The sequence below is a fragment of the Madurella fahalii genome, assembly GCF_045866475.1.
Source record: "Madurella fahalii IFM 68171 DNA, scaffold_6, whole genome shotgun sequence".
Lineage (NCBI taxonomy): Eukaryota > Fungi > Ascomycota > Sordariomycetes > Sordariales > Madurella > Madurella fahalii.
The window spans coordinates 1847535-1872745 of NW_027263976.1; the positions used below are offsets into that span (position 1 = coordinate 1847535).

The 25211-nt window shown below is 57.3% G+C and overlaps 5 protein-coding genes across 5 annotated transcripts; 3 read left to right on the forward strand and 2 right to left on the reverse strand.

Annotated features, from left to right (window-relative positions):
* Nucleotides 1-2353: 2353 nt before the first annotated feature.
* On the reverse strand, nt 2354-3905 carry MFIFM68171_10575 (uncharacterized protein; the record flags this gene model as incomplete). The annotated part of the gene is made up of 3 exons (XM_071065994.1): nt 2354-2437; nt 2495-3532; nt 3600-3905. The coding sequence occupies 3 exons, from the start codon at nt 3903-3905 to the stop codon at nt 2354-2356; spliced, it is 1428 nt and encodes a 475-aa protein (XP_070922095.1).
* Nucleotides 3906-4573: 668 nt separating this feature from the next.
* RIA1 (Cytoplasmic GTPase/eEF2-like protein (ribosomal bioproteinsis)) lies at nt 4574-8051 on the forward strand (the record flags this gene model as incomplete). Its single annotated transcript, XM_071065995.1, has 4 exons — nt 4574-4636; nt 4695-4715; nt 4777-7576; nt 7669-8051. The coding sequence occupies 4 exons, from the start codon at nt 4574-4576 to the stop codon at nt 8049-8051; spliced, it is 3267 nt and encodes a 1088-aa protein (XP_070922096.1).
* A 1175-nt stretch (nt 8052-9226) lies between these two features.
* On the reverse strand, nt 9227-11349 carry TIF3 (Eukaryotic translation initiation factor 4B; the record flags this gene model as incomplete). Its single annotated transcript, XM_071065996.1, has 6 exons — nt 9227-10434; nt 10497-10781; nt 10843-10926; nt 11043-11096; nt 11198-11257; nt 11346-11349. The coding sequence occupies 6 exons, from the start codon at nt 11347-11349 to the stop codon at nt 9227-9229; spliced, it is 1695 nt and encodes a 564-aa protein (XP_070922097.1).
* Nucleotides 11350-11972: 623 nt separating this feature from the next.
* MFIFM68171_10578 (uncharacterized protein) lies at nt 11973-12870 on the forward strand (the record flags this gene model as incomplete). Its single annotated transcript, XM_071065997.1, has 4 exons — nt 11973-12147; nt 12204-12317; nt 12375-12491; nt 12548-12870. 4 exons carry the CDS (start codon nt 11973-11975, stop codon nt 12868-12870), a joined length of 729 nt encoding a protein of 242 aa, XP_070922098.1.
* A 1463-nt stretch (nt 12871-14333) lies between these two features.
* FMP27 (Protein SABRE) lies at nt 14334-25165 on the forward strand (the record flags this gene model as incomplete). The annotated part of the gene is made up of 2 exons (XM_071065998.1): nt 14334-23166; nt 23973-25165. 2 exons carry the CDS (start codon nt 14334-14336, stop codon nt 25163-25165), a joined length of 10026 nt encoding a protein of 3341 aa, XP_070922099.1.
* Between the last annotated feature and the right edge of the window lie 46 nt (nt 25166-25211).

Sequence of the window (25211 nt, forward strand, 5' to 3'; positions counted from 1 at the left end):
GTGCGGCAATGGTCAGGCCGTTATTTTAGTGCGCTCCTGAGCCTTGCGTCCTGGAAGAATCTGGATCTGACACATGCGCCGTATTCCGCCATGTGCCTAACCGCTTTGAGGGCATTTCCCACCCCGCTCAGCCTCTGGGTGGGAGAAGCGGGGCAGGCCAAAAGCGATGATCGCATTGTGGCGCAACGTCCATTAGGCAGTCCCAATAGCGGCCGCCGCTCACTGGGGCGGATTCCGGTTGTCAGAGACATCTATGTGTCTGAGCCGGCATCCCGATATATAACCCAGTTAGAGTTGCAAATAAGTCTTTTGACTTTTTCTCCCCTTAGCTGAACCGCCGCACCCAGGTATGGAGAGATTCTGGCAGTTTCCTTGGGGACCTGTGCGCTGGTTTCCAGCTGACGGCAACCCCACCAGTTAGCACCTTGGCGACGGGCACCAAGACTGACCAAGACACCGGGCAGCGCCTCATCCAGCAGGGCGGGGTCAGCTGCCGGTGCAAGAGATGGACGTTATAGGCGGCGCAGGATCCGGGGAACCTTACACTGGTGCAGAGCAATCCGCGACAGGAAACGGGGGCCGGGATCGGTGCGTGCCCCTCGATTCTTCCATTCTAAGTGATAATTTGCAAGTGTATAGTTGGACACACAATAGGGGGGGGAGGGAGGATGGGAGCAAAAGTCGCTAAAGGCGGTCACCACTTGGCAAGTTCAGTGGGCTGCCAAGGCCCTATCGTCTGGGCACAGAAGAAAGCTTGGTCTGTCCCATCTCATCGTCAGTGACTGTATTTCCTGCCCCCAAGCCAGCACATCTGCACTTGGTTGTGAATAACTAGGCATGATCGACTAAGTCGCCAAGAGACTCTGGACAAAGGAACCGGCCGACCCGGATATTGTCAGATCACTGCCCCCCCTATGATACACACGTACGAGAGTTCTCGACATGACAATCCCAACGGTATGACCATGGATTCTGTCATATACGTAACAATCGTTTTCCTCTTCTTGGCGTTTTATTTTCTTTTCTAGGTATTCTCCCTTGCGGTAGTGGCAAGGGCAAAGCGGGGCAAGTTTGGTCGAACCAAACCTTATAATGTCAACAAGGACCCAAGGTATCGCTCTCATGCCAGTCAGTCGTTGCGCCTTGGGCAACCAGCCCCGCCCGGTATATCATCCGTCACAGGCCAGAACAGGTAATGGTCGATGAACGGCCCAGAAACCGGGCAATTGGAGGTCTGACCAGACTTCAACCTTTTGAGGGTCGCACTTTGGGACGATGTTCGGGCGAGAAGGGCTGATCTTCAATCTGCTGTACTCTAAAAGGACCTCACTGATCTCATTGATGCCCCCACTCTCGCAGGGCAACATGCTTGGCATGCATATGCAGCCTCGCCGAACCCGAATCACGGTCCCAGAAGGACCTCGTCTTGTAGCTTGCAGGGGGGATAGATGGCCCGAAAGGACCGACGATTCCCGAGAGAGCTGCGTGGGTTGGAATGCAGGGATTTGTGCAAGCCGCACTTTCTACTGCTGCAGCATCTGACCGGGATCGTGTGGTCCCCCTGTCGAGTCGCATGCATAACCCTTCCCCGAGACGCTTGCGTGCGGTGGCGGGATGGAGCTCTCTTGGGGCATCCACAACGCCGCTGGAGGCCTCACTCTTGGGGATGGCCGCATCCGCGCCAGGGAAGCTACCGAGGCCGCGAGGTCTTTCAGCACCCTGCCCGGTTCATCTTGGCATAGTCTGGCGGTCGGCATTGAGAGTGAAGTATGTAAAAGTAGTGTAGAGGTAGGTAGGCTACATGCATGAGGTATGTGCTTATGGCAGCGTTCGTAAAAACAGGACCTCCGTCCCCTTCCGCGGAGCCCCGGGGTTGCCTGCACGACTCTTTGGCAGAGATAGACCCCGAGGACTTCACTGAGCACCTGTGACAAATTCAAATTAAGCATCTTGATTCCTTATTCTTCTGGGATTTGACTGTGCTCCTTTTTGCAATCACCGCCACCCCCTTCGTTCACATCTTGCGTATGCTTGCTCGATGCGGCTTGGTTCCACCGAACCATTCGTCCAGGGCAGGATAACGTCTAAGATCAGAAGACCCGTCTTTTTTAAAGTATCTGCCGTCGATACTTGTTTTGCCTGCCAGCCTTGCCCGCGGCCGCTCCTGAATCCCTCCGTATGTCCCATCCGACGCCTGATATGCAATGCTGCTGACAAAGACCTGCGTAGCCCTCAGACCCCAAACCCACGATTACACAATGACTAAGACGGCCAGGGCAAGGCGCGAGTAGATTCTCCCCTTCTACCTTGTTGCCAGCACCCATACCGTCCATTCGTCGCAAGCTCGGTCTGTTCATGCGTATGTGCGAGAGAGATTGCGCAGATACCAGTCAACGAGCTTGCGGCCCATCTTCGCCTCCGAAATGTGAATCAGGTCCTGAATGGAAGAGTCAGTCCTGTTGCGGTATTCCCCAAGGCGCCGGGAGTTACTTACGCCCTGCATCGCATAGTCAAGGTCGCTGATGTTGACCAAATCGCCCTCCAGCAACCCGTTATCGGTCCAGCGCAACTGCTTGGTCCGCTGCTTGTTGACAAGCAGCCACGAGCGCAGCTCCTCGGGCTTGACGTCGAGGAAGCCAGCCAGCTTCTTGAGATCCATGGTGGTGTACAGCCGCAGGTACGACTTGACAGTCGGGCTCCACATGTTCGTCTTGACTTCCTCCATGAAGATGGACAGGTGGTGGTCGATAGGGTCGATGTTGGCCTCGGGGTGCTCGAAGTCTGGCGGCACAGGCGAGATGAACTTGGGGCAGGCGAGCTTGAAGAGCTCTTCAAAGATGGGGAGCGACTCGGGCCCACCGCGCTGCAGCTTCAGGAGCTGCTCGCCATACTTCTCGCGCAGGGCGGTGTGGATGGTGTCGTCCAGCCGGGTCGGTTGGAAGGCGACGCAGATGGCGATCAGGGCGAGCATCTGGTCGTTCTTCTTGGAGATGGAGTCGTACTGCGTGTTCTTCTGGAAGTTCTTGGTCCGCGATACGTAGACCAAGATGTGGCTGAACATGCGGATGGCGTCGGCGTAGCGGCGCATCATCATGTACGAGAAGCCTACATAGTAGTAGGTTGTGAAGTGCGCAGCCATGACGCGGGCGAACATGGCCTTCTTGTTGAGCTCGATGTCGTCGAGCGTCTTGAGCGCGAGGCTAAAGTCTCCGAGAAGGCAGTGGACTCGGAGAAGGCCGATGATGGAGAAGTATCCCAACATGCGATACAGGTTCCTGGAACCGTACGGGCCGGCCACGGCCATGGGGTCCTCGTTCCTCCTCATGGCCGCCAACTGCTCCGTGATCTGGGACTTTTGGATCAGGGAGTAGAGCACGTTGAGCACGCTGTAACAGCCCCATGTGTTTGGGTTCTCGCGCAAGACCTGGGCCTCCTCCTCATTGCTGCCCTGGCGTGCGATCCTTGCTCTGTATGACGAGAATGTGTTGAATTGGTAGATGAACTCGTCAATGACGTCCCAAGCCCAGTAGTACTACCGCACCAAAAGGGAGTCAGCAAAAGTGATCCAGGCAAAGCGACGGCGGGGTGGGGGAACTGACCGACGGCGGTTCGAGGTCTACAGGGCCGCTCTCCGAGTTAAGGATGAAGTGGAAGAGACCGCAATAATTGTCGTAACTTTGGAACTTGGTCTCGAGCGTCGCCTGGAAGTCCAGCGGTTGGGCAGCCTGGGCCAGCTTGGCTTGGATGTCGTCGGTCTGCTGGGCGAGGGCAGCCTGGTCGACCTCGTCCATACCACCCTCGTATTGCACCTGCTCCCTGTAGTCGGCGACGAGGGCCTCTTCCTCGACATCGCTGTCGTCCTCGATGGCGCGGACGGGCGCCATGCCGTTCTGGAAAGTGCTCATGTTGTTGATCGCTCGAGGCACTTTTAGCGTCAGCGATTGCGGGGTCGGGAGTCTTGCAGACTTTCTTTGACGGGCAGCGGTGGGTAGTGTCGTGACCGTCGCAAAGACCCGGAAATGCTTTGCTCGGTGGGGCTCGATTTTTGTGTTTGAGGGGCGCAAAGCGTGAATTTTTGCTGGTCGCTAGGGTTTGGTGTGTACCAGCAAACTCGATAGCTAACGATACCTTGGTTATTACATACGAAAGGTACCTGAGCATCTAATGGAGGACAATGACGAAACGCACCGAAACCCGGTAGAGTATGCGCTTCACTAAGCCCCAGTGTTACCCTCGCGCACTCACGCCTCAGGGACTTGCTCAGGCCGCATGACGCTAAAGCTAGTCTTCAGCCGGTCGCGGCATCATCCTGAATCATTATGATCCAGAGCTTGAAATTGTTGTATCCGGTATATCAACCCGGCGTCGGCTCCTTGCCCCACCAGACATCCCACTTTCCCTCCTCGTCTGGGCAGCCATTGAGGTGTTAGTCAGACTTCGACTCCCCCCCGCGGTTTCTACACTGTATTCTCCAAACGTAGTAGATGACCCCTAACACAAACCGCACATTCAGGAGTAGCTAGCGGCCCAGTTACCACCGCATTTTCCTAGGCTCGTGGTGAGCACCAGCGAGATGCCTGTTGTCAGCCCCGAGAAGCTGGCAAAGCTCCAGCAAAGCGCCGATGATGTGCGAAATGCAAGTCCATCTTTTACTGCTCTTTCTCTGAAGAAGTGGCGCTGACCGCATTCCACAGATTTGCATCCTAGCACATGTGGTATGAAAGTCCGGCACCCGAAACATAGTTAATCTGAACCACAGCTCACGTCCGTTCCTAGGACCATGGCAAAACATCGCTTACAGATGCGCTTCTCGCCACAAACGGCATCATCTCGCCAAAGCTGGCAGGCAAGATCCGGTACCTGGATTCCCGGCCGGACGAACAACTTAGGGGCATCACCATGGAGTCGTCAGCCATCTCTCTCTATTTCTCGATGCTGCGGAGGCAGAATCCTGACGCGGCCCCTGAACCAAAAGAATACCTCGTCAACCTCATAGACTCACCCGGCCACATCGACTTCAGCAGCGAGGTGTCGACAGCGTCCCGTCTCTGCGATGGAGCCGTTGTCCTGGTCGACGCCGTGGAGGGAGTGTGCAGCCAGACGGTCACGGTCCTAAGACAAACGTGGATTGAGAAGTTGAAGCCGCTCCTGGTCATCAACAAGATAGACCGGCTCGTCACCGAGCTCAAAATGACACCCGGCGAGGCATATATTCACCTAAGCAAGCTCTTAGAGCAAGTCAATGCGGTCCTCGGGAGCTTTTTCCAGGGCGAACGGATGGAGGAAGACCTCAACTGGCGCGAGAAGATGGAGGAGCGAGTCGCTGCTTCGGTGGCCAAAGAGGCCAAGCTTGTTGATCAACAAGCTGACCCTGGGGATCTTCAGTTCCATGAGAGAGATGATGAGGAGCTATACTTCGCCCCTGAAAAGAACAATGTCATCTTTGGCAGCGCCATCGATGGTTGGGCTTTCACGGTAAGGCAGTTTGCCGGCCTCTACGAGAAAAAACTCGGCATCAAACGGAGCATTCTGGAAAAGGTCTTGTGGGGGAACTTCTATCTGGACCCCAAGACCAGAAAGGTCCTAGGGCCGAAGCATTTGAAGGGGAGGCCACTGAAACCCATATTCGTCCAGCTAGTGCTTGAACAGATATGGGCCGTCTACCAAGCTACCATTGGTGGAGACAACGGAAAGGGGGATGCCGCTCTCCTTGAGAAAATCATCAAGTCTCTGAATCTCACCGTCCCTCTTCATGTCCTCCGCTCGCGGGATCCTAGGCTTCTCCTCACAACCGTCTTTTCCTCTTGGCTACCGCTCTCGGTCGCTTTGCTGGTTTCCGTTGTGGAGTCGCTTCCATCACCGAGGGCAGCACAGGCCGAACGCTTTCCGCTCCTCTTGCAAGAGGTCCCGGGAGGAGAGCACATCGACGCGCGAGTCAAGGACGCCGTGGTCTCATTCAAAAAGGGCTCATCAGATCCCGTAGTCGCCTATGTGAGCAAAATGGTATCCGTCAAAGAGAGCGAGTTGCCCGAAAACAAGCGACGGGGCCCCATGAGTGGTGAGGAGGCGCGAGAGCTAGCCAGGCAGAAGCGTGCCGAGGCGGCTCGCGCGCAAGGCAACATGGGCGAAGGCAGCGATATGGATGCCCTCGCCACAGCGTTCTCGGGCGCTTCCCTTGAGCAGGAGGTACAAGGGGAAGTCGAGAAGGAAGTCGAGCCCGAGCACCTTGTTGGCTTCGCTCGAATCTACTCTGGAACTTTGTCGGTCGGTGACGAAATCTACGTCCTGCCGCCTAAGTTCTCCCCCGCCCATCCCCTTACTGAACCAGTGCCCAAAAAGACCAAGGTCACCGCGCTCTACATGTTCATGGGCCGCAACCTCGAGCCTCTTGACTCGGTCCCTGCTGGTGTCGTTTTTGGCATCCGGGGGCTTGAAGGCAGCGGCATCCTAAAGTCTGGGACGCTCTGCAGCCAACTCGAAGGATCCGTTAACCTAGCTGGCGTTGCAAACCTCCACGGCCGGCCCATCGTCCGCGTGGCATTAGAGCCCGTCAACCCGTATGACCTCGATAAAATGATCAAAGGCCTTCACCTGCTTGTACAGAGTGATCCCTGTGCCGAGTATGAACAATTTTCCAGCGGCGAGCACGTCTTGTTGACTGCCGGCGAACTGCATCTCGAACGGTGCCTGACAGATCTCCGGGAGCGATTCGCAGGCTGCGAAATCCAAGCTGGCGCGCCTATCGTACCATACCGGGAAACCATTGTCCGGGCCGAAGAGATGCGTCCACCCGTCAACAAAGAGCTCGGTCGCGGTGTGGTGGTTGGCGTGACAAGCTCTAAGCAAGTGACAGTCACACTGCGAGTGAGGCCCCTCCCCTCTGATGTCACAGATTTCCTCGTCAAGAATGCGGGCGGTGTCAAGCGGTTGGATTCGGACCGCAAAGCTGCCGAGGAAGAGGGTGAAGCGACGTCTCCAGAACGAGCAGCAGAGAACGGCGCTGCCCAGGACGAATCCGCCGGAGCCTCCGAAGCCGACGACGAACTTTCAAAGGCTCGCAAAGCCCTTTCCCCCGAAGAGTTGGGCAAAGAGCTCCAATCCCAGTTCGACAGCGGAAAGGATCGTCTCGACACCTGGAAGGGCATCGTTGACCGGATCATCTCCTTTGGACCCCGGCGAACAGGTCCCAACCTCCTTATCGACGCTACTAAGGAGCAATTCTTCCCTAAGGCCTTCAGCTCCGATAGCAACAATAAGAACCTAGACAATCGCCCCTCACTCTCAGAGTCCCTCGACCCCCGCCACTTCAGCGACAAAGTCACTTACGGCTTCCAGCTCGCCACACAGCACGGCCCGCTCTGCCACGAGCCGGTGCAGGGTATAGCAGTCTTCATCGAGGACGTCTCGGTGGCCTCGCCGACCGATGAAGACGAATCAGCGGCCTCGGCGCGCGACCGCCTCGGCCGCCTAACGGGCGAAGTGATCAAGACAGTCCAGCAGTCTATCCACAAGGCCTTCCTGGACTGGTCCCCACGGCTCATGCTAGCAATGTACTCTTGCGAGATCCAAGCATCCAGTAAGCCAGCCTCCTCTTGTCCCCTTGTCCGTTTTCTTCTCCTCCCTTCGATTTCAGACTAACCCCCGTCCCCCTTCTTCCCTCTTCACCAGCCGAAGTCCTCGGCCGGGTCTACGACGTCCTCACCCGGCGGCGCGGGCGCGTCCAGTCGGAGGCTATGAACGAGGGCACGCCCTTCTTCACGATCCAGGCGCTCTTGCCCGTCGCCGAATCCTTCGGCTTCGCCGACGACATGCGCAAGCGCACCTCGGGCGCGGCGCAGCCCCAGCTCATCTTCACGGGCTTCGAGATCCTCGACGAGGACCCCTTCTGGGTGCCCTTCACCGAGGACGACCTCGAGGACCTGGGCGAGTACGGCGACCGCGAGAACGTGGCCAAGCGCTACATGGACGGGGTCAGGAAGCGCAAGGGCCTGCTGGTGGAGGGGCGGAATGTGGCGACGGACGCGCAGAAGCAAAAGACGCTGAAGAGATGAGCCGTCTCCATGCAGGTGGCTGGCTCCCTTTGTCGTGATGCTGTAGGGAACCCCTTCCCGCGCTGGGTTATTGGGACGGAGAAGAGCGGGCGTAGTGGTTGGATCTGAGTACCGCGTATACAAGGAGCCATGGAGGCAGATATGAAAGAGACAAACCCGAGGTTCAGCCATCATCTAACACATCATAGTGAGTCTTTCACTGTAACAGCCTAACCTTCACAAGCATCGCCGTCTCTGAAACTATGCGTGTCCTATTGACTTTTTCATCTTTGCTATCCCTCGTCTAAACTGAGCAGAGATCGCCATTCGGGCTTGCCTGCCCGCCTACGGTTCACCCAGCTTTTCACACCGGTTTGATATGCACCCCAGGCCACACCCATGTGTGAAGGGCAGTCCCGGCAGTTCGGCCATATAAGGCATAAAGCTGGTAGGCAGACTGCATGAGATGATCAAAAAAGAAGAACCCCAAGGACAGGCAGGATCCCGAAAGGTGTGAAAGGGAACCCGCCTCCAATACCTTGCGCCCAGATCTATTAGGATATTTTCCCCCGTCCAGAAGAGTCGAGATTGTGCCCATACCAAAGCTGAAGACACCTGCCATGACGACCGAGAAACCCGCATCCCGCATCCACATCGTTTCATTTGGCCGCCGCCTCATGTGGGCAGGGGGCACCCTCATTCTAAATGGAAATAACAACAACAATAAAAAAAAGAAAAGAATCCATCGAGAAACCGTGCCGCATCCCTGTGCATAAAGACATCATGACCAAGAATCGCGAGATGCATACTTTTTGGTAAAGCTGGAGTGATGGTCGGTTCGCTAGAGTCGTGTCGGCTAATGTAGCCAGCCAGGTAGGAGCAAGGAGGGAATGAGCGGGGGATCCGTCAACCCGGGAGTTGAGTAGTGCGGGCGAGGAAAAGCAAACCCAGTATATTTTCGTCTCGCTCCAACGAGACGAAGTAGGAGGGATGTGTGTGATGTCGATAGCGCTGACGCCAGGCTATCCAAGTCAAGGAGCGAGTAGATGGGTGACGGTGGAGCGTGCGCAGGTGACGAAGGGCAGCGGAGAATGCTGGTACCCATTCACGCCACAGCGCTAGAGCGTTCGCCGGGGCCCAACCAGACCGAAGTGGACCAAGCGGCGAGCGCGGCGTCAGAGGGCCGCATTGTATGTTCAAGGCGCGATTGGGCGGTTGCCTTGTCCACGGCGGCTCTTGTTAGGGACCATGGTCCAGCCGTCTTCGTCGACAGTTGGCGTGGAGGGGCTCTGCTCGACGCTGGGAGACTGAGGCTGCTGCGGGGCAGCGCTGTTTCCGTTGGACCGGGGCGGCCGTCCGGCATCGCTGCGAGGACCACGAGGGGGCCCGCCGCGACGGGGACCGCTTGGGGCATGCCCGCCACGGGAGGGGGCACGCTGCTCACCCGATGCCTGTCTCCAGTTGCCGCTTTCAGTTGCCCGCGATTTAGGCACCGCGGCACTCTCCCGAGCCTCACGAGGCCGGATGGGAATCTTCTGCTCGCCCGACGGGCTGTTAACAGCACCCTCCTCGGCTGCCGCCGCCTTCACCTCATCCGCAGGGGCATTCGCCACGTCATTGGCTTTGGCTACCTCCTCAGCGGCAGCTTTCTCGGCGGCTTCTTTGGCGGCGGCTTCCCGAGCACGTTTCTCCTCCTTTGCCTTCTCCTCGGCTTCCTTTTTCTCTCTCTGACGCCTCTCTTCAATCTCACGCTCACGTGCGGCTGTGTCGATGGGCCGTGCAGCACCGAACGGGCTGGCCTTGGAATCGGTAGCGCTGACAGCAGTAGGAGTGGCATCAGTCGCTTCCGAGACGGTCCGCTTGATAAGGTTCAGTTTCGGCCTTCCGGCAGGCTGAGCTGCAGCCGGGCCAGCCGGCGAAGGGGGTGCCTCTGTACCCTCGTGAGACTGACCAGACGACTTGGCCGAATCCGGGCGCATGTTGTTACGCCAATTGAAATCCTTCTCGGCGGCAGTGGGGGCACGCTCTGGGCGCTCGGCGAACTCACGGCGCGGCGGGCGGGAACCCTCCTGGCGGCCTTCACCCGGGCCCCAGGCGGCGGGCGAGGCTCTCCGAGTACCACGGAACGACTCGGACCGGCCCTCGTTGGTGCGGGGACGAGAACCCTCCCGGGACTCGGGGCGTTCAGGCGGGGACAGAGGAGACAGGGGGCCACGTCTCTCCCAGTTGCCGAAATCACGGACCTTGCCATCGTCGCTGGATCCAAAGTCACGGGGACCGCGACGTTCACCGAAGTCGGGGCCGCGCCTTTCGCCACCACGGCCGGGGAGATCAGCCAAAGGACCCTTCCGCTGAGACCAATCTAGGTCACGGAGGGCATCGGTTCGCTCAAACCCACCCCTCGCTGCAAAGAGGAAAAAAGTGTGAGTCCACGGGACGAAATCCACGGGTAAGATGGAGACATACGTGGATCCGCAACCTTGATACGGATGTTCCGACCCTCAAACAACACTCCATCGCGTGTGAGAGCGGTCTTGAGGCCTTCGAGGTCGGCAAACTCGGCATATGCGAAGCCCTTGGGGCGATTCTGCTCGCGGTCTTCAATGATTCGCACACTCACGACGTCGCAGCCCTCGAAAAATTCGGTAACGCTCTCGACAGTGGCATCATACGACAGATTTCCGAGATGAGCGGTGAAAGGTGGCTTGTCGGGCAGCTTCTGCGGAAGGTTGTCGCGGAGGGAGTGGTAGCCTTGAGGGACCAGGATTAATTACGAATTCTGCAAATCGTTGTGGGGGGGCGCGCGACATACCCCTATCGCCTCCGCCATACGAAGTGTTTCCGCCGTACGAGGTCGATGGGCCGCGACGCTCGGAGGGGGGGAGCGGTTGGGTGCCTAGCAACTGTCAGTTGTCTCTCGGCTCATCAATTCGCTGCTGCAACGTTGCATACCGGAAGCTGGCAAAATCAGCACAAAAACAAGAGGATTTTTCAAGGGATGCCGTTACTTACCATATGTGTCCTCGACCTCATCCGCCCACGAGGCGCCGCCGCCGCCACCAAACGCTGCATTGTCCGGTCAGTCTGCGATTGAGGCAAAGGGGCAAGCCCAGAGGCCTGCGGCACCGACTGACGGAGACCGCCTTGGCATGGAGGGGGATACTCACAAGTATCGTTCAGAAAATCGCCTAGAGAAAGCTTTTGGACTTCCTGCTTCTTCTTGGGAGCTAAATAACTGGGTAAGCAATCAATGAAGTAGAGAATGAAGGCCCCGCGGCCTCTGCTTTGCGGCGGGGTTGTTCCGGCGCTGCTCACCCATGACTGCGGGTTTTGTGCCCACGCGCTGCGATGTACCACCGGAGCGCGCAGTAAGAAGGTCGTTTGCCGGGGATGCAAGTCTCCGACAATGATTGAGATGGAGGAGAGTCTCTTGGCCTGATGAAGAATCTATCTGCAGCCCCGGATGCGATGCAAGCGGAGACAGATGGGGAGGGGGAGGGGGAGTGCGAATACGTGCTGTTCACGACCGAGTGGGTGGTGGTTTTATAACGTGGTTTGGGGTTGCGGGCGGAAGCGAAAAATCAGCTGCGGTCGATTTGAGGAATGAGGGTTGACTTTTTTTTTGTTTTTTTTTTTTTTTTTATTTTTTTTTTTTTCCCCTCTGTCTGGCAGCCCAGTGCGCTGGTGGTCCACATGCTACGCTAATGCAAAAAGGGTTAAGCGGATTGTAGGGGAACCGGTGCTCTGCATTCTGTGCTTAACTTGCTGGTGTGGCTCTGAGCCAGCGCAGTCTTTCCCGGCTTGTATCCCCTGATTAAATCCTCCACGGTCCTATCGATGTTTTGATTAATATTCTGGAGCTACCAACTGCCTGACGTTTCTCTCTTGAAATCAAACTCAGACTTTATTCTTGCGGGTTCCGTGACGGCCTGATTCGCGACCATGAAGCGAATAGTTCTCCACGATACAGAGGATGGGAATGCTCGGAGCCGCACTGCAGTCCCCGCAACCCCAGAGCCAAGGACGACGACACCTGCGCCGTCAAGGCAACAACAGCCACTCCCGCCCGAATTGATAGAAATCGTCATCCCTTCCCTCAAAGTTGGTGCCGTTGCCGGTATGGCCCCGAATTACCACTCACCGTGTTTCGTCCTGACTTCTGACATATGCTAGGCGCATGTGGTTTATTCGCTGGTGCCGCAGCAGGCATCGTCCGGTCCGCGCCGACTGTATTTTTCTCAGTCATCACAGGAGGGCAGTGGTTCACACTGGCTACCAGCTACTATGGTGAGCTCCCCGCTGAGGGTCAGCTTTCTACGTGAAACATCCTGACCAAGTTCCCAGGGGCTCGGCAGGTTGCTCTCAACCATTTTGGCGGAGAAGAAGTCGCTGCCCCGACAGACAAAGTCAAGGCAAGCACGGTGGCTGGCGGTGTTGCTGGAACGTTTGGCGGCTTGCTACGTGCGTACCAACACACCGAGTACCTGACTAGGAGTACGAGCTGATGTTGTTTTTAGGGGGGCCAAGAAACGTGCTCCCAGGAGCTTTGATGTTCTCGTTGTTTGGAGCGGGAGGCCAAGCAATTGCCAACTGGAGGGCAGCAAAGGCAGCGAAGGCTCCGCCGACCCCCAGCAAGGGGTTCTGGGCGAGATGGAGCCCGTTTACTCGTCTGTCAGACCCAGACTATGAGAAGATACTCGAGGAACGGCTGCTCCGGGTCGAAGTGGACATTGCCATGATAGATGACCACATCAAAGAACTTCGCGAAGCGGAGAAGCAGATCAAGAAGGGGGCCGTTGGAGCTGAAAGGAGGGATCCCGCATCCCCAAGCAGAGACTAATCCGGGGAAGGAAGGGGAGGGGAGGGGGGGGGGGTTGGGCGGGTGAAGGGGAAAAGCCCGGCCTGAAGCTGAACGTGCAGCAAAGTTGCAACACAGTCTGTACTCCATGTATTTGAATTAATTGTATCATCAGGTGCTACACTCGTTGGGTTGAACGAGGTTGCGCTTACATAAATATTCCACATATGGGCGGTGGGTATGCAATCTCCTTTGGCGACCGGATGGTTTCCGAAGTTTCCGGGGCGACGATTGCGTTTTTTTTTTTTTTTTTTTTTCTTTTTTTGTTCCCGAGAGTCCTGCTTCCCAATGAAGAGGCATGGCGGCGCCCTCAAGCGGTCTCGTTTTGATGCCGCCGAATGGCCGGGATGCGGTGGCCTCTAAGCCTAGAGATGATACGCCGTAAAGAATTTGGGTGTTGCGTCTTACTTGCCCTGTACATATTTATGGCTTCCCTATGGTACTGTACCAACCATGTAGTGCGCTCCACGCGGTATGTGATGGGTCATTCCCATTAGCCGCTGGCATGACGACTCCGGGGTGCCGAGAACTCGTGGAGGGCCCCGCAGCCACGCGAGAGCGAGGATGGGTACCTTACTTTAACGCATATTGTTCTATCAGCTACAAAAACTCGGCTAGCTGGTTATGCTTGGAATTTTGTCGTTGGACAGCCAGGACACGTTGTTGTGAAAGCCCGAGACTTGGGCGTTTGATGCAACCTAACGGAAGATAATGGACAATAGAGTAAAAAAGAAACCCTGACCCTCTCCCAGGGGCTTGGGAACCACGAGTCCACGGCGGCGGTTGGCTTCGTCGATCTCCCTCTTTGATCTTTGCCCAAAGCAGCCTAGTCGCTGTCCCCCAGGCCGGGCAAGGGCGGTGGTTTGCGGCAATAAATCTCCCTGCCAAGGGCCGACCTGCCAGAAATGCGCCCAGACCAAGCAAGAGAGCGCTCTGGGATCGGTGGTGTTATCAAAGGAGGCTCCATTTCATCCCACCCTGTCCTGGAATTGGATCCGTGATTCATCAAATTCCCCTGCCACGGCTTGCTGACAGCTTGCCCACCTTACCTTAATTTTCCCCCCCTTCCCTTCCCTCCGCCTAACCGCGGCGTGACGCCTGAAACTCTAGTTCCCAGGTTATAATTATCTTTTTAGCCTCTTAAAGAGCGACCTTTCGTGGCGGTTTGCGGCGGCCCACCCCCATGCGCCGCACGTTGGAGAGCGCCTGCTGAGAGCACCAACAATACGGCGTCCGAACTAAGTGGTACTTGACCTGGACAATCGGACCTGAGCACGACATCTTATTTTCCAGCATGTCCTCCCAGTGAACCCAGCAACAGACCGGGCCGATTGTGTCTGGCTGTCGCGCCCTGCCCGGTCAACCTCGGCGACTTGACTTTGTATATCTGGCATTGCGACTGATGGGCGCCGGGCGCCGGTACCTGTCGCTGGTGCTCCATCGAAATGGCCCTCCTTAATCCCACCTTCATATTCGGAATTGTGGTCCTCCTCTATCTGTCGTCATTCGTCCTATTCGCCGTCGTTCGCATAATTACCGGTATCTCGATCCAGCGCATTGGCTACTTCTCCCTCCGACGGCTCGCCTACACCCCGCGCGATGGCATCCGAATCGAGATACGCGGCCTGGGCCTCAACGTCCACCGCCCGACCTTCGCCCAGCCTACCTGGCTAAGTATTGTTGTGAGCGAGCTTGCTGTTACCGTCAACGTTCGGGAGTTGGAGGGGAGCAAGGCAAGCGGGGCTGCTTCTGATGATGAGGAATCCGACTCGGACACTGCCGATCGAGATGCTGCGTCGACACGACCAGAGACTCCAAAAAAACCGAGAACCCCGAGGCCTATCCGACGGGATACCGACTACGATGGGCGGAGCAAGACGTGGAAGAGGTTGACAAGAGTCAAGGAACGGATCAAGCGCCTCCACCGGAGGGTTAACTGGCTCCGCATGGTCGACGTCGTCGCGACCAATTCGACCGTCAGCATCGAGGGTGTGGGGAACGTGCAGATGGGCAGTTTCACCATCGCAGTCGACACTCGGAGGAAGATGGTTGACCATGCGCGCTTCTTCCTGCAGGGAAGGGCAGAGAGAAAGGGCCAGAAACAGCAGGCGGAATGGATCGTGACCCTCCGAAGTGTGCTGTTCACGGCTGAAGGTAGGGATTCGCTGGAGGTTCTGGATAGCGCCACTCTGAATATTCACGGCTATCTTTACGAGGCTCTCGACGGCCTCCGCGACGCCGCTGTCGCCCTCAAGCTGGGCCGCGTCCATATCCCCTATGACGATATCCACCACAGCACCGCCCTGTACAAGAAGATTCGGGCCGAGACCGACCACCACTTTGCCCATTCTGAACCCGTCGACGTGATCGTCGACCAGGTGATTCAGGAGCTCGACGTCCCGGGGAGCACCAACCAAGAACTGATGCAGACCGTGTCCGACTCGAAAGAGCTTGTGAGCTCCGTTCTTAGGGGCATCAAAGAAGTCCAGTTCGCCGTCAGCTTCATTGGGCTCACCAAAAAGATTGACACGGTCAGGCCTGCGGGCTCCCCGATGCTTCTGACGGCGTCCATGAAGGAAGTGGGCATTGACCTCCATCGACTGGATCCGAAATCCCCCGCACACCGAATGTACTTCCCCTCGAAGGATATTGCCCATGAGGCCTTGATGGCTGCGCTGTCCATCTCCATCGGCCTGGACGATGGGCACGGGAAACCCGAGCGCATCATGTACATTCCGATGGCCACCACGACTGCGCGAACCACACTGCCCTCCAAGACGGTCGAGCTGGCCGATGAGGGGACCGCCGAGCAGCGGAATGCAAACATACTCTTTGCGAACTCGGTTGTGACCTCCCCGTCTCTCGACCTTGACCCTCGCCATCTTCCGCTCCTGTTGGCGATGCTGCGAAGGAAATCCAAGCCACCAAAGACGCAGCAACAGCAGCGGCACATGCTCATCTCACGGCTCCTCCCCAAAGCAAACATCAAATTCTCGATGCAGGAGCCTGTGGTGAGGATAGCGCTTCCACCGGTGCAAAAAGCCGCAGACCCCGATGAGTTTGACTTGATCATATCCTCCATATCATCCGTATCCCTCGACATGGAATCATTCCACTCGACTGTCGAGGAGCTCCATTATTCTCTGGCCGCTATTATGAGGGTTCAGACACATAACCTGTATTACCAGACATCTGCCGGGAACCGGTTCGACCTGCTCGAGACGGAGACATTCGACCTGAGGGTGCAGCTCAATGCATCGCCCGACGTGCATGTAGCCGCGACAGGGAATCTCGAGACCTTTACGCTCAAGATGGTCAGGGAAGAGATTCTTGACGGCTTGCGTCAAATCGTGCGGCAGTTACGGCTCAATGTCCAGCCAGATAAGCGCGCTGAGTCAAAGACTCCCCGACACTCCAACTTTCTGCGCGCTATGCCCGCTTGGCTACTGCACTTCCAGCTGCAGTGCTCAGACTGCAGCATTGAAGTGGCGGGTGTGGACAAGGAGATATCCGAAGACTCGAGAGGTGTCGCCATTCAGCTGGACTCGTGGTCGGCTGAATACCGAGCCCAGAGACTGGACGGGCTGCAGCGACGGCCGTCCCGGCGCAGAGCCAGCAGTCGCGGCATGATGTCGCCCGAATCTGAGTTGCTGAGGGCGGTTCCAATGTCGCCGAGAAGGAAATATCACCATGATGGCGATGGCCGTCGCATATCCGTGCATGTCCGGGGATTTGAAGTGTTCATGGTTGAGTCGGCAGAAAAATGGGAGTTCGAGCCGTTCCTGAACATGCCCAAGTTCGAGCTTGCCCTCTCAGCCTTGAGCGACAACCAAGGTCCGGTGTTCCACATCAACTCTCACATCAGAACGCTCCTCGTCCACTATTCTCTCTACCGGCATTACGCCGTAGGGGTAGCCGTCTCAACACTGCGGAAAGCATTTATCAGCACTAACAAAGAAGTCGCTGAGCCCAGGACGCCACCCATGTCACCACAGAGACACGTTGTTGGCCACCTATCGCCACTAAGCGGCAGTGCCCCCAATTTCTCGCTGGATGACATTGATTCCTGGAGGGCCACACCCGAGCTTGTCTGTGTCGACTTCAAGGCGGCCCTCGTCCAAGTCAAGGCCGACCTGCCCTCGGATCCCCCATTGATGCTCCAAGTTTACAGCATGGAAGCAGGGCGCCACCGATGGGGGGCCCCGTACGCACACGCCAAGCTAATCCGGCTGTATGCGGAAGCTCCCAGGATGCGCAGAGTTTGGGCCAGGGTGGTCAGCATCAAGAACGCTCGGGTAGACTACCGAGAGTCACGGCGCAAGGTCACCGGCGGAGGGCTCCATGAAGAGCGATTGTTCGACGTTGTCTCGGAAACTATTCGCTTGGCCGTGCCCCATGAGATGGTTATTTACAAGATTACAGACAACATTGTCAACACTTTCAAGTCTGTCATACAGCTCCACCACAGATTCAAGACTGGGACAGACGAGTACATTCTCGACAAAGGCCCCGAGGCTCCCAAGAACGTTCCGAAAGTCTCGCTTCGAGCAAAGGCGCTGCTCTTCGAGCTGGAAGACGGCGCATTTGAATGGAAGCTCGGCGTCATCTACCGGGCCGGCCTGGTCGAAATGATGCAGCGCCAGGCGCGCGAGGAAGCCTTCCGTCTTAAGGTCAAGAAGATCCACGAGGAAGATTCAAGAAAAGGGTCGTCCAAGTTGCGGACGCGATCCGCCGCTCCGCAGGGTGAACCCCCCACACCAGGAGTCTCGCATGCTAGAAGTCGTAGCATCGACGGGCAACGGGGAGCGGCCAGCGAAGGACGTTTCCGCGATCGAGCACCAAGGTATGACCCAGAAGGTAGCAGCCAAGGGTTCAGCGGTAACGCACGCATCTCGATTACCGAGGCAAGACACAACTTGGACTTGCACAACGCCAAGAGCTGGAAGCAGCGTATCGATCGCCAGTATATGCTGGCCAGAAACGGGATGAAGGATGTGCATGCTCAGTTTTGGGGCGTCAATGAGATTCCTGATGATTTGGAGGACAGCGAGAAGATCTTGGAGGTGCCACAACGGCCGGCGCTCATGTCGGCACTCATCAATGATCTCCATATCGCGATCGATAAGCCGTCGTTTCCCATGAGAGAGCTCCCAGACTTCCTGCACAAGGTTGGGAAGGGCATGCCAAGGAACATGCAGTACGCTCTTCTCATTCCCATGAACGTACAGATCAGCATGGGAGAGGCACGGATATCACTCCGCGATTACCCGCTCCCATTCTTGCATGTGCCGGCTACCAAATCCGCCCAGTCTGTCCGCCTACCCGCCCTTTCCATGTCAACAGACTTTGTGATCGCCGAAGAATATCGGGGTCCGGAGTCCACTCGAAGGATTAGAGTCCAGATCGTGCCGCCCCGGGGCTTGGACCCGACAGCACCCAACGAGGGAAGCTTCGCGGTGGACGTGCGGAGGACCATCGGGCCTGTCAAGACTTTTTCGGATATGACCATTGACATTCACACTGCGAACCCGACCCGCATCACATGGGGCCCGTCCTACCAGCCTGCCATCCAGGACATGATGATGGCGATCGAGTCAATGACGAAACCGCAGCTTGATCCCTCCGAGAAGGTCGGGTTCTGGGATAAGATTCGACTCAATTTCCACTCGCGCGTCCGGGTGGCATGGCGTGGCGACGGTGACGTCCACCTTGCGCTGAAGGGTAGTAGAGACCCGTATCAAGTCACGGGTAACGGCGCCGGGTTCCTCATGTGCTGGCGAAACGATGTAAGATGGAACATACACACCGACGATGATCCCAAGCGCTTCATGACGGTCGACAGCGGCGAGTACGTCCTGGCGGTGCCCGACTACAGCCACCAAGTCCGCGAGAGCCGCCGGCAACACGGCGAGGATGAGAGCATCGCGAGCGACAGCAGCCGAAGGGCTGGCGCGGCCTTCAAGAAGGTTGTCATGAAACTCTCGGGCAAGGTGCAATGGCTGGCCGGACTTGTCTTTGAGCGGGCGATCGAGCAAGGCAACAGGAGTTTCGATTTTATACCGCACTACGACGTTGTGCTCAAGTCACCGCAGTATGCCAAGACTCAGGGCGGTCTCCCCTACGACGCTTTCCGCGGTTTCCGCAGCCAGCATATCCATCTATCCGTGGCCGTCCGCGCACCGGTTGATCGAGAGTGGACCGGGCCGATTTCTGAGCCGTCACGGAGCTACAATACCGTCCACCTCACCCCTCGTCTCTTCACCCATTTCTTCGCTTGGTGGTCTCTATTCTCGGGGCCGCTCTCTCTACCAATCCGGCAAGGCTCGCTCTGGCCTGGACGGGAAAAGAATAGCAAGAAGTTTGGCAGACACCTCGCTACCATTAAATACAATGTTTTGCTGGCGCCACTGTTCCTCAGTCACATCTACAAACACAAAGATGCCGAGGACTATTCCGAGAACGCTGTCTCGGCAACCGGCATCAAGGTCCGGTTTGACAGCTGGATACTGGATTTACATCAGAGGCGAGAGGAGTTCAACACCAGAGACCGTGGCCGCAAGACCCAGACCAGAACGAGCGGCATGAAGATCCACGCCGGACAGCTGGATCTGATCTCGGCCGATATACGAGCTGTTTCGGCTAGCATCCGGGCCACAACAGCTGACGCGGTCATGAGGCATTCGCTCTCAACCTTCATTACGGACCAGGAGGGCGATGGCACCGACCTCTCCCGCTTCACGATCCCCGACAATGACTTGACATGGATTGACATGGACGACTTTGTCGAGCTTGATTGGATCCTCCCGACCGAACCAAATCCTGACACCAAGATCCTGCCGCTTGCATTCGCCCCCCGCATTACCTACTTCCGCCAGACAGACATCGGTGGCATCATTGACGGCGATCCAGATCGGACCAGTCCCTTCGGCAAGGAACCGACCCACTTCTGCGTCATGAGCGAGGACGACGACCCAAGGAGAGTACAAAGTCAACTGATCCGTCGGCGGCTGGAGCAGCTTGACGAGCAGGTGGAGACGCATAAGCGGAACCTAGGAGAGATTGAGCTTCGGCTCATCCGAGGCGATCCTGGCGAGACAGACTTCAGGGCCGAGCTTGAGGTCCTGAACCGGCACACTGTCGTTCTTGCTGGGAGGAGGACATTCTTAGAAGGAATGCTGGAGGAGATGACACCGCCGTCTCCCACTTCCAGCCAGGGCCAAGGGTCCCCAAGTTCCGAGGTAGATCATGGAATCCCCCCAAATCTACAAGGGAGCATGTCGACCCCGGCTGCTGCCGAGTTTGCGAGCGACTTCAAGAACCGATTCGTTGTCCATAACCTGCAACTGAAATGGAACAACACGCTGCGGAACATCATCCTCCGCTACATCCATCAAGTCGGCCAGCGGCGGGGTTTCGTGTATTACCTTTCGCGCCCAGCTGTGAAGTTCATCCTGGATCTCGTGGAGGAACAGACCAAGTCAAAGACGGCCAAGGGCGGTAACCCTGCAACCCCCTCTGCAACTGGCAGCACTCCAGATGCGAATGGAACAGACAGCGACGCCCAGAAGGACATTGAGGACAAGATCCGCAGAATACTACAGGATGGCAAAAAGTTCATGGGGGCAGACGGCGCTGAGGATGGAGCGGCACATCCATCCATCGCTGACCTGTCGAGCGGTATCGCGGATGAGTTCACGACCCAGAACAGTTACCACGTCCGCCTCATCGCGCCGCAGATCCAGCTACAGAGCGACAAGAACAAGAAGCACGTGGTCCTCACGACATCTAAGGGCATGGAGCTCAAGGTGGTTGATGTCCTTGACAAGAGCAGGATGTCTGATAACGTCAGCGGCCTTGTTCAGCGACGCTTCCTCGTCAACATGGACAGCACGCAGTTTTTCGTTACGCATCAAAAGTGGTTTTCGACACAGCTGGTGTCCATGTACTCGGGCAATACGTACGGCACGCCGCCGGGTTCGGCGTGGCCACCATGGGTTCCGATGGAGGTTATGTTTGACTTCCAGGCGGACCCCTTTGGGTTCAAGCGAGTCGTGCAGAAAACCTCGGCCATGCTTCGCTACGACAAGTTCAACACGCTTCGGCTGAAGTACAACGACGAGGTCAATACCAACGAGGGCACCGACGAAGCCGTGCAAGACAACACCGAGAGCAGAACAGACAATCTCTGGGTCGAGTTCCCGCAGGCTCATGCGTTGTGCAACTCATCCCAGTATTACGCCATCTACGTCATCGTGGTCGACCTCCTCATGTACAGTGAACCCTTGGAGAAGACACGGAACGAGCGGCTGGAAAAAATCATGCTCGCCTCCGACTTCAGCGACTTGCGTGGCGCTCCGGAAATGGTTATCAAGCTCCAGGAGCGGGTCCGGCAGCTGGAAGAGATCAAGACGCACTTCCAGACGCACTCCAGGCAGCTGGACAAGAAGGGATGGAAAGACCGGCTGGTGCTGGAGCGTGACCTGGCAGCGTGCGAGGACGAGCTGTTCTTCATGATGAAGGCCATCACCTCGTCTCAGCGGAAGTTTGACAACACGACGAGCAGCACCCTCATGAAGTGGAGCATCATGGCGAAGGAGATCGTCTGGCAGCTCATCCGGGACAACAACGAACCCCTCGTCGAACTGCAGCTCAAGGACGTGGAATACGATCGGACCGACAACTCAGACGGTTCGCATCTCAATCTGATCCAAGTCGGCAGGATTCTCGGCCTGAACCTGCTTCCGGATGCCATCTATCCCGCAATGGTGGCGCCCTATGTCGAGGGCAACAGTGGTGGGTTTGACACAGGCTCCCAGCCAATGATCCGAGTGTACTGGAACATGCTTGAGGCCATCGCCGGCATTCCAGTCATGGACCACTTCGAGGTAAACCTGTTCCCGCTGAAGATCCAGCTGGAGCGCGAGATTGGGAAGAAGCTTTTCGAGTACATATTCCCCGACACGGACGGCGACAAGTCATCCAGCGGCGGCAAGAACAGCTCGCCATTCATGGTAAAGCAGTCTTCTGTGGGGGACGAGGAAGATGAGGCCGACAGCGAGTCGCTGGCTGAGTCGGTACCGCGTCTTGTGACTGCCGATGCCGACCAGGATGACGGGCCATACACGACACGTGCTGGGTCTCTCGAGCTCCGCCTGCGCCCAACCCTAACCTCTGACCCCGACGAAGCGTCTATCAAAGATCAAAAGGCGCTCAGTATTCATTCGGGCGAAGGCACCTCGTTCCGTCTCTTCCGCTCTGGTTCGGGATTCAAGGCCGTGGGCAAAAAGCGGTCGCATGATTCTCTGCGCGTGAGCACTCCGCGCCCCGGCGCAATCAGGACGCCATCAGGCTTCTCGTCCAAGGATACGGTTTCCGTCAACGGAGAGCCCAGGAAGGGATCCCGCTTCATCCTGCGACACAGGTCGAACGACGGCGAAAAGAAGAAGCAATCCGACGACTTATCCAAGATGATCGACCGCGCATCCAATTACATGACGTTTGCGTATATAAAGATGCCCTCAGTCGTGCTGTGCCTGAGCTACAAGGGCAAGGGCGACCGCAACTTTGAAGACGTGCATGATTTCGTCTTCCGACTCCCCACGATTGAGTACCGCAACAAAACGTGGTCCAACCTGGACCTTGCGCTCGCTCTGAAGAGCAGAGTCATCAAGGCGCTGATCAGTCACACGGGCGCCATCATCGGAAACAAGTTCTCTAAGCACAGGCCAAACATTGCGCAGCAGTCGAAGCTACGGGAGCTGGCCACGAGCTCGGTGCTGCTAGCCACACCAACAGCGGTTGAGTCGAGAGACAACAGCGGCGATGACTCGTCGTCGATCTACGACTTCTCTCGCTCGCCACCGCAGTCCATCAGGCGTTCGCAGACATCCATCCAGGGCCCGTCAACGAGCAGGAGCTCTAGCATCGCCTCCTCCCGCTCGCAGCGGTCCAGCAACTTGACAATCAACACGCAGCAACAGCAACAACAACAAACGGGCCCGACAGTCCCGTCGTTCCTCATGGCGCCGCCATCGCCGGCATTCACGGCGCCGCCTGAGAGCCCAGCCCATGGCCACAGAAGCGGCTTCAACCTCTTGCGACCGGCATCGAGCGGCTGGTCTAGACCGTTCGGGGGTGGGGGCGGACACGCTCAAGGGAACGGTGGGACGCCCCGGCCCGGAAGCAGCAGTGGAATTGTCTCCACTGCTTCTTCTTCAAGTGGGACGCCTAATAACGGGCTGGTGGCGGACCAACCTAGTCCCGAGCGTAGGAGGACTGGTGTGTTGCGCGACAAGATCCACGCTTTGGCTCACCGATTGAAGGACCGAGAAGGGACGATAGTGCACACGGGTAGTGGTGGTGGCGGTGGTGATGGTGATGGCGTGGAGGATGGTGCAAATGGTGAAGAGGAACCGGGCGGCGGGAATGGGCTCGTACGGAAGCTTAGTCGGGGCCCGAGGATGAGGACAGGGTGAGGAGGGTGTTGCATGTTTTTGTTATCTTTTTTTCTTTTTCTTGTCTTTTTTTTCTTCTTTTTTTTTTTTTTTCTCCCTCTCTCTTATTCACGTTTTACATATTACTGGTCCTAGAAGGAAGACGGAAGCCGGAAGGCAGGAAGGTAGAGGTGGAGGGAGGCAATAGTGACTGGCTGCATTGTTCTGGAGCATTGGACCGGTTTCTACCTAAAGGAGTTCGAGTAGCACATATCTATATTGTATCTAGCAAAGCAATATATGCCTCGATATGTAGTAAGTCTTCTCCATTCGCGATGTACGCAAAAGCACTGAACTGTCAGCGGCTGTCGGGACCTTAGGGGAGGATGGTTTGGCACCTTGACGGCAGCGTTTCTTATCTTATCGCAACTCTCCGGCCAGACCGCTGACCCCTCCATCCTCAACTTCTAGGCAGCCTGCAGCTTCCGTTCCCACCTTCACAACTCACAGCCCTCCCGTTTTGCACAAGCTCTCGACAGCCGTCGCGGGAACACATCTCAAGATGGGTAATTAGCTTTTCTTCTCTTATATGCGAAACATTACTTCTCGTGGGTGCCAGTCGGTAGCTAACCAAGAAACTCCCATGCCCAGAGCTCCCACTAACCGACAAGCTGGTCGACCGCCAGCGCGACTCGCTCTACAACTACATACCCTCATCACAAAGCGAAATCTCGGCCAAACGGCCCTGGGTCTCTGACCCGCACTACTTCAGAACCGTCCGCGTCAGCGCCGTCGCCCTCATCAAGATGGTCATGCATGCCCGCTCGGGCGGCTCGCTCGAAGTGATGGGGATCATGCAGGGGTACGTCGACGGCACCGCCCTCGTGGTCACCGACGCCTTCCGCCTCCCCGTCGAAGGCACCGAGACCCGCGTCAACGCGCAGGGCGAAGCCGACGAGTACTTGGTCGAGTACCTGGCCCTCTGCCGCGACGAGTCGCGCCAGGAGAACGTCATCGGCTGGTACCACTCGCACCCGGGCTACGGGTGCTGGCTGTCGGGCATCGACGTAGCGACGCAGAAGCTCCAGCAGCTACAGGGACCCATGGTGGCCATCGTCATCGACCCGGACCGGACCGTGTCGGCCAACAAGGTCGAGATCGGCGCCTTCCGCACCTTCCCCGACGGTTACACGCCGCCGCCGCCGCCGCCGCCACCGCTCGCCACCACCACCAACCAGCCGGCGGCCTCTTCTTCCTCGTCGTCTCCCTTTTCCTCCATCCATCACCAACACCACCACCACCACCACCAGCAGCAACAATCCGTCCCGCTCGCCAAGGCCGCCGACTTTGGCGCCCACGCCGCAAAGTACTACGCCCTCGAGGTCGAGCACTTCCGGAGCACCCTCGACAGCAGGCTGCTCGAGCTGCTGTGGAACAAGTACTGGGTGTCGACGCTCGCGCAGAACCCGCTGCTGACCAACCGCGACTACGCGAGCAGCCAGATGAGCGATCTGGGCCACCGGATCCAAGAGGCCGCGGCGGGCGTGTCTCGCGCCGGCGGAAGGGGCGGGCCCGCCGGGTTCGGAGGGTTGCTTGGGACCGGCACGGGAGGTGGAGGCGGAGGAGGAGGAGGAGGAGGTAGTGGTGGTGGTGGTGCCGGTGGTGGTGGTGCCGGTGCTGTTTCCGGTGCCGGTGCTGGTGCTGGCGCCGGTATTGGGAAAAGCCCGGCAGATCTGGCCATCGAAAAGATTGTGCGGGATGTCAGTCAGGTTGCGGCCAAGGAGCGGGCGGGGCTTATGGCGGCTGAGGTGAAGCGGGAGATATTTAGTAGTGGGAAGGCGTAGATGAGATACGGGTTTAAGGAGTTTGTCTGTGGGGATGAAAAGAGTT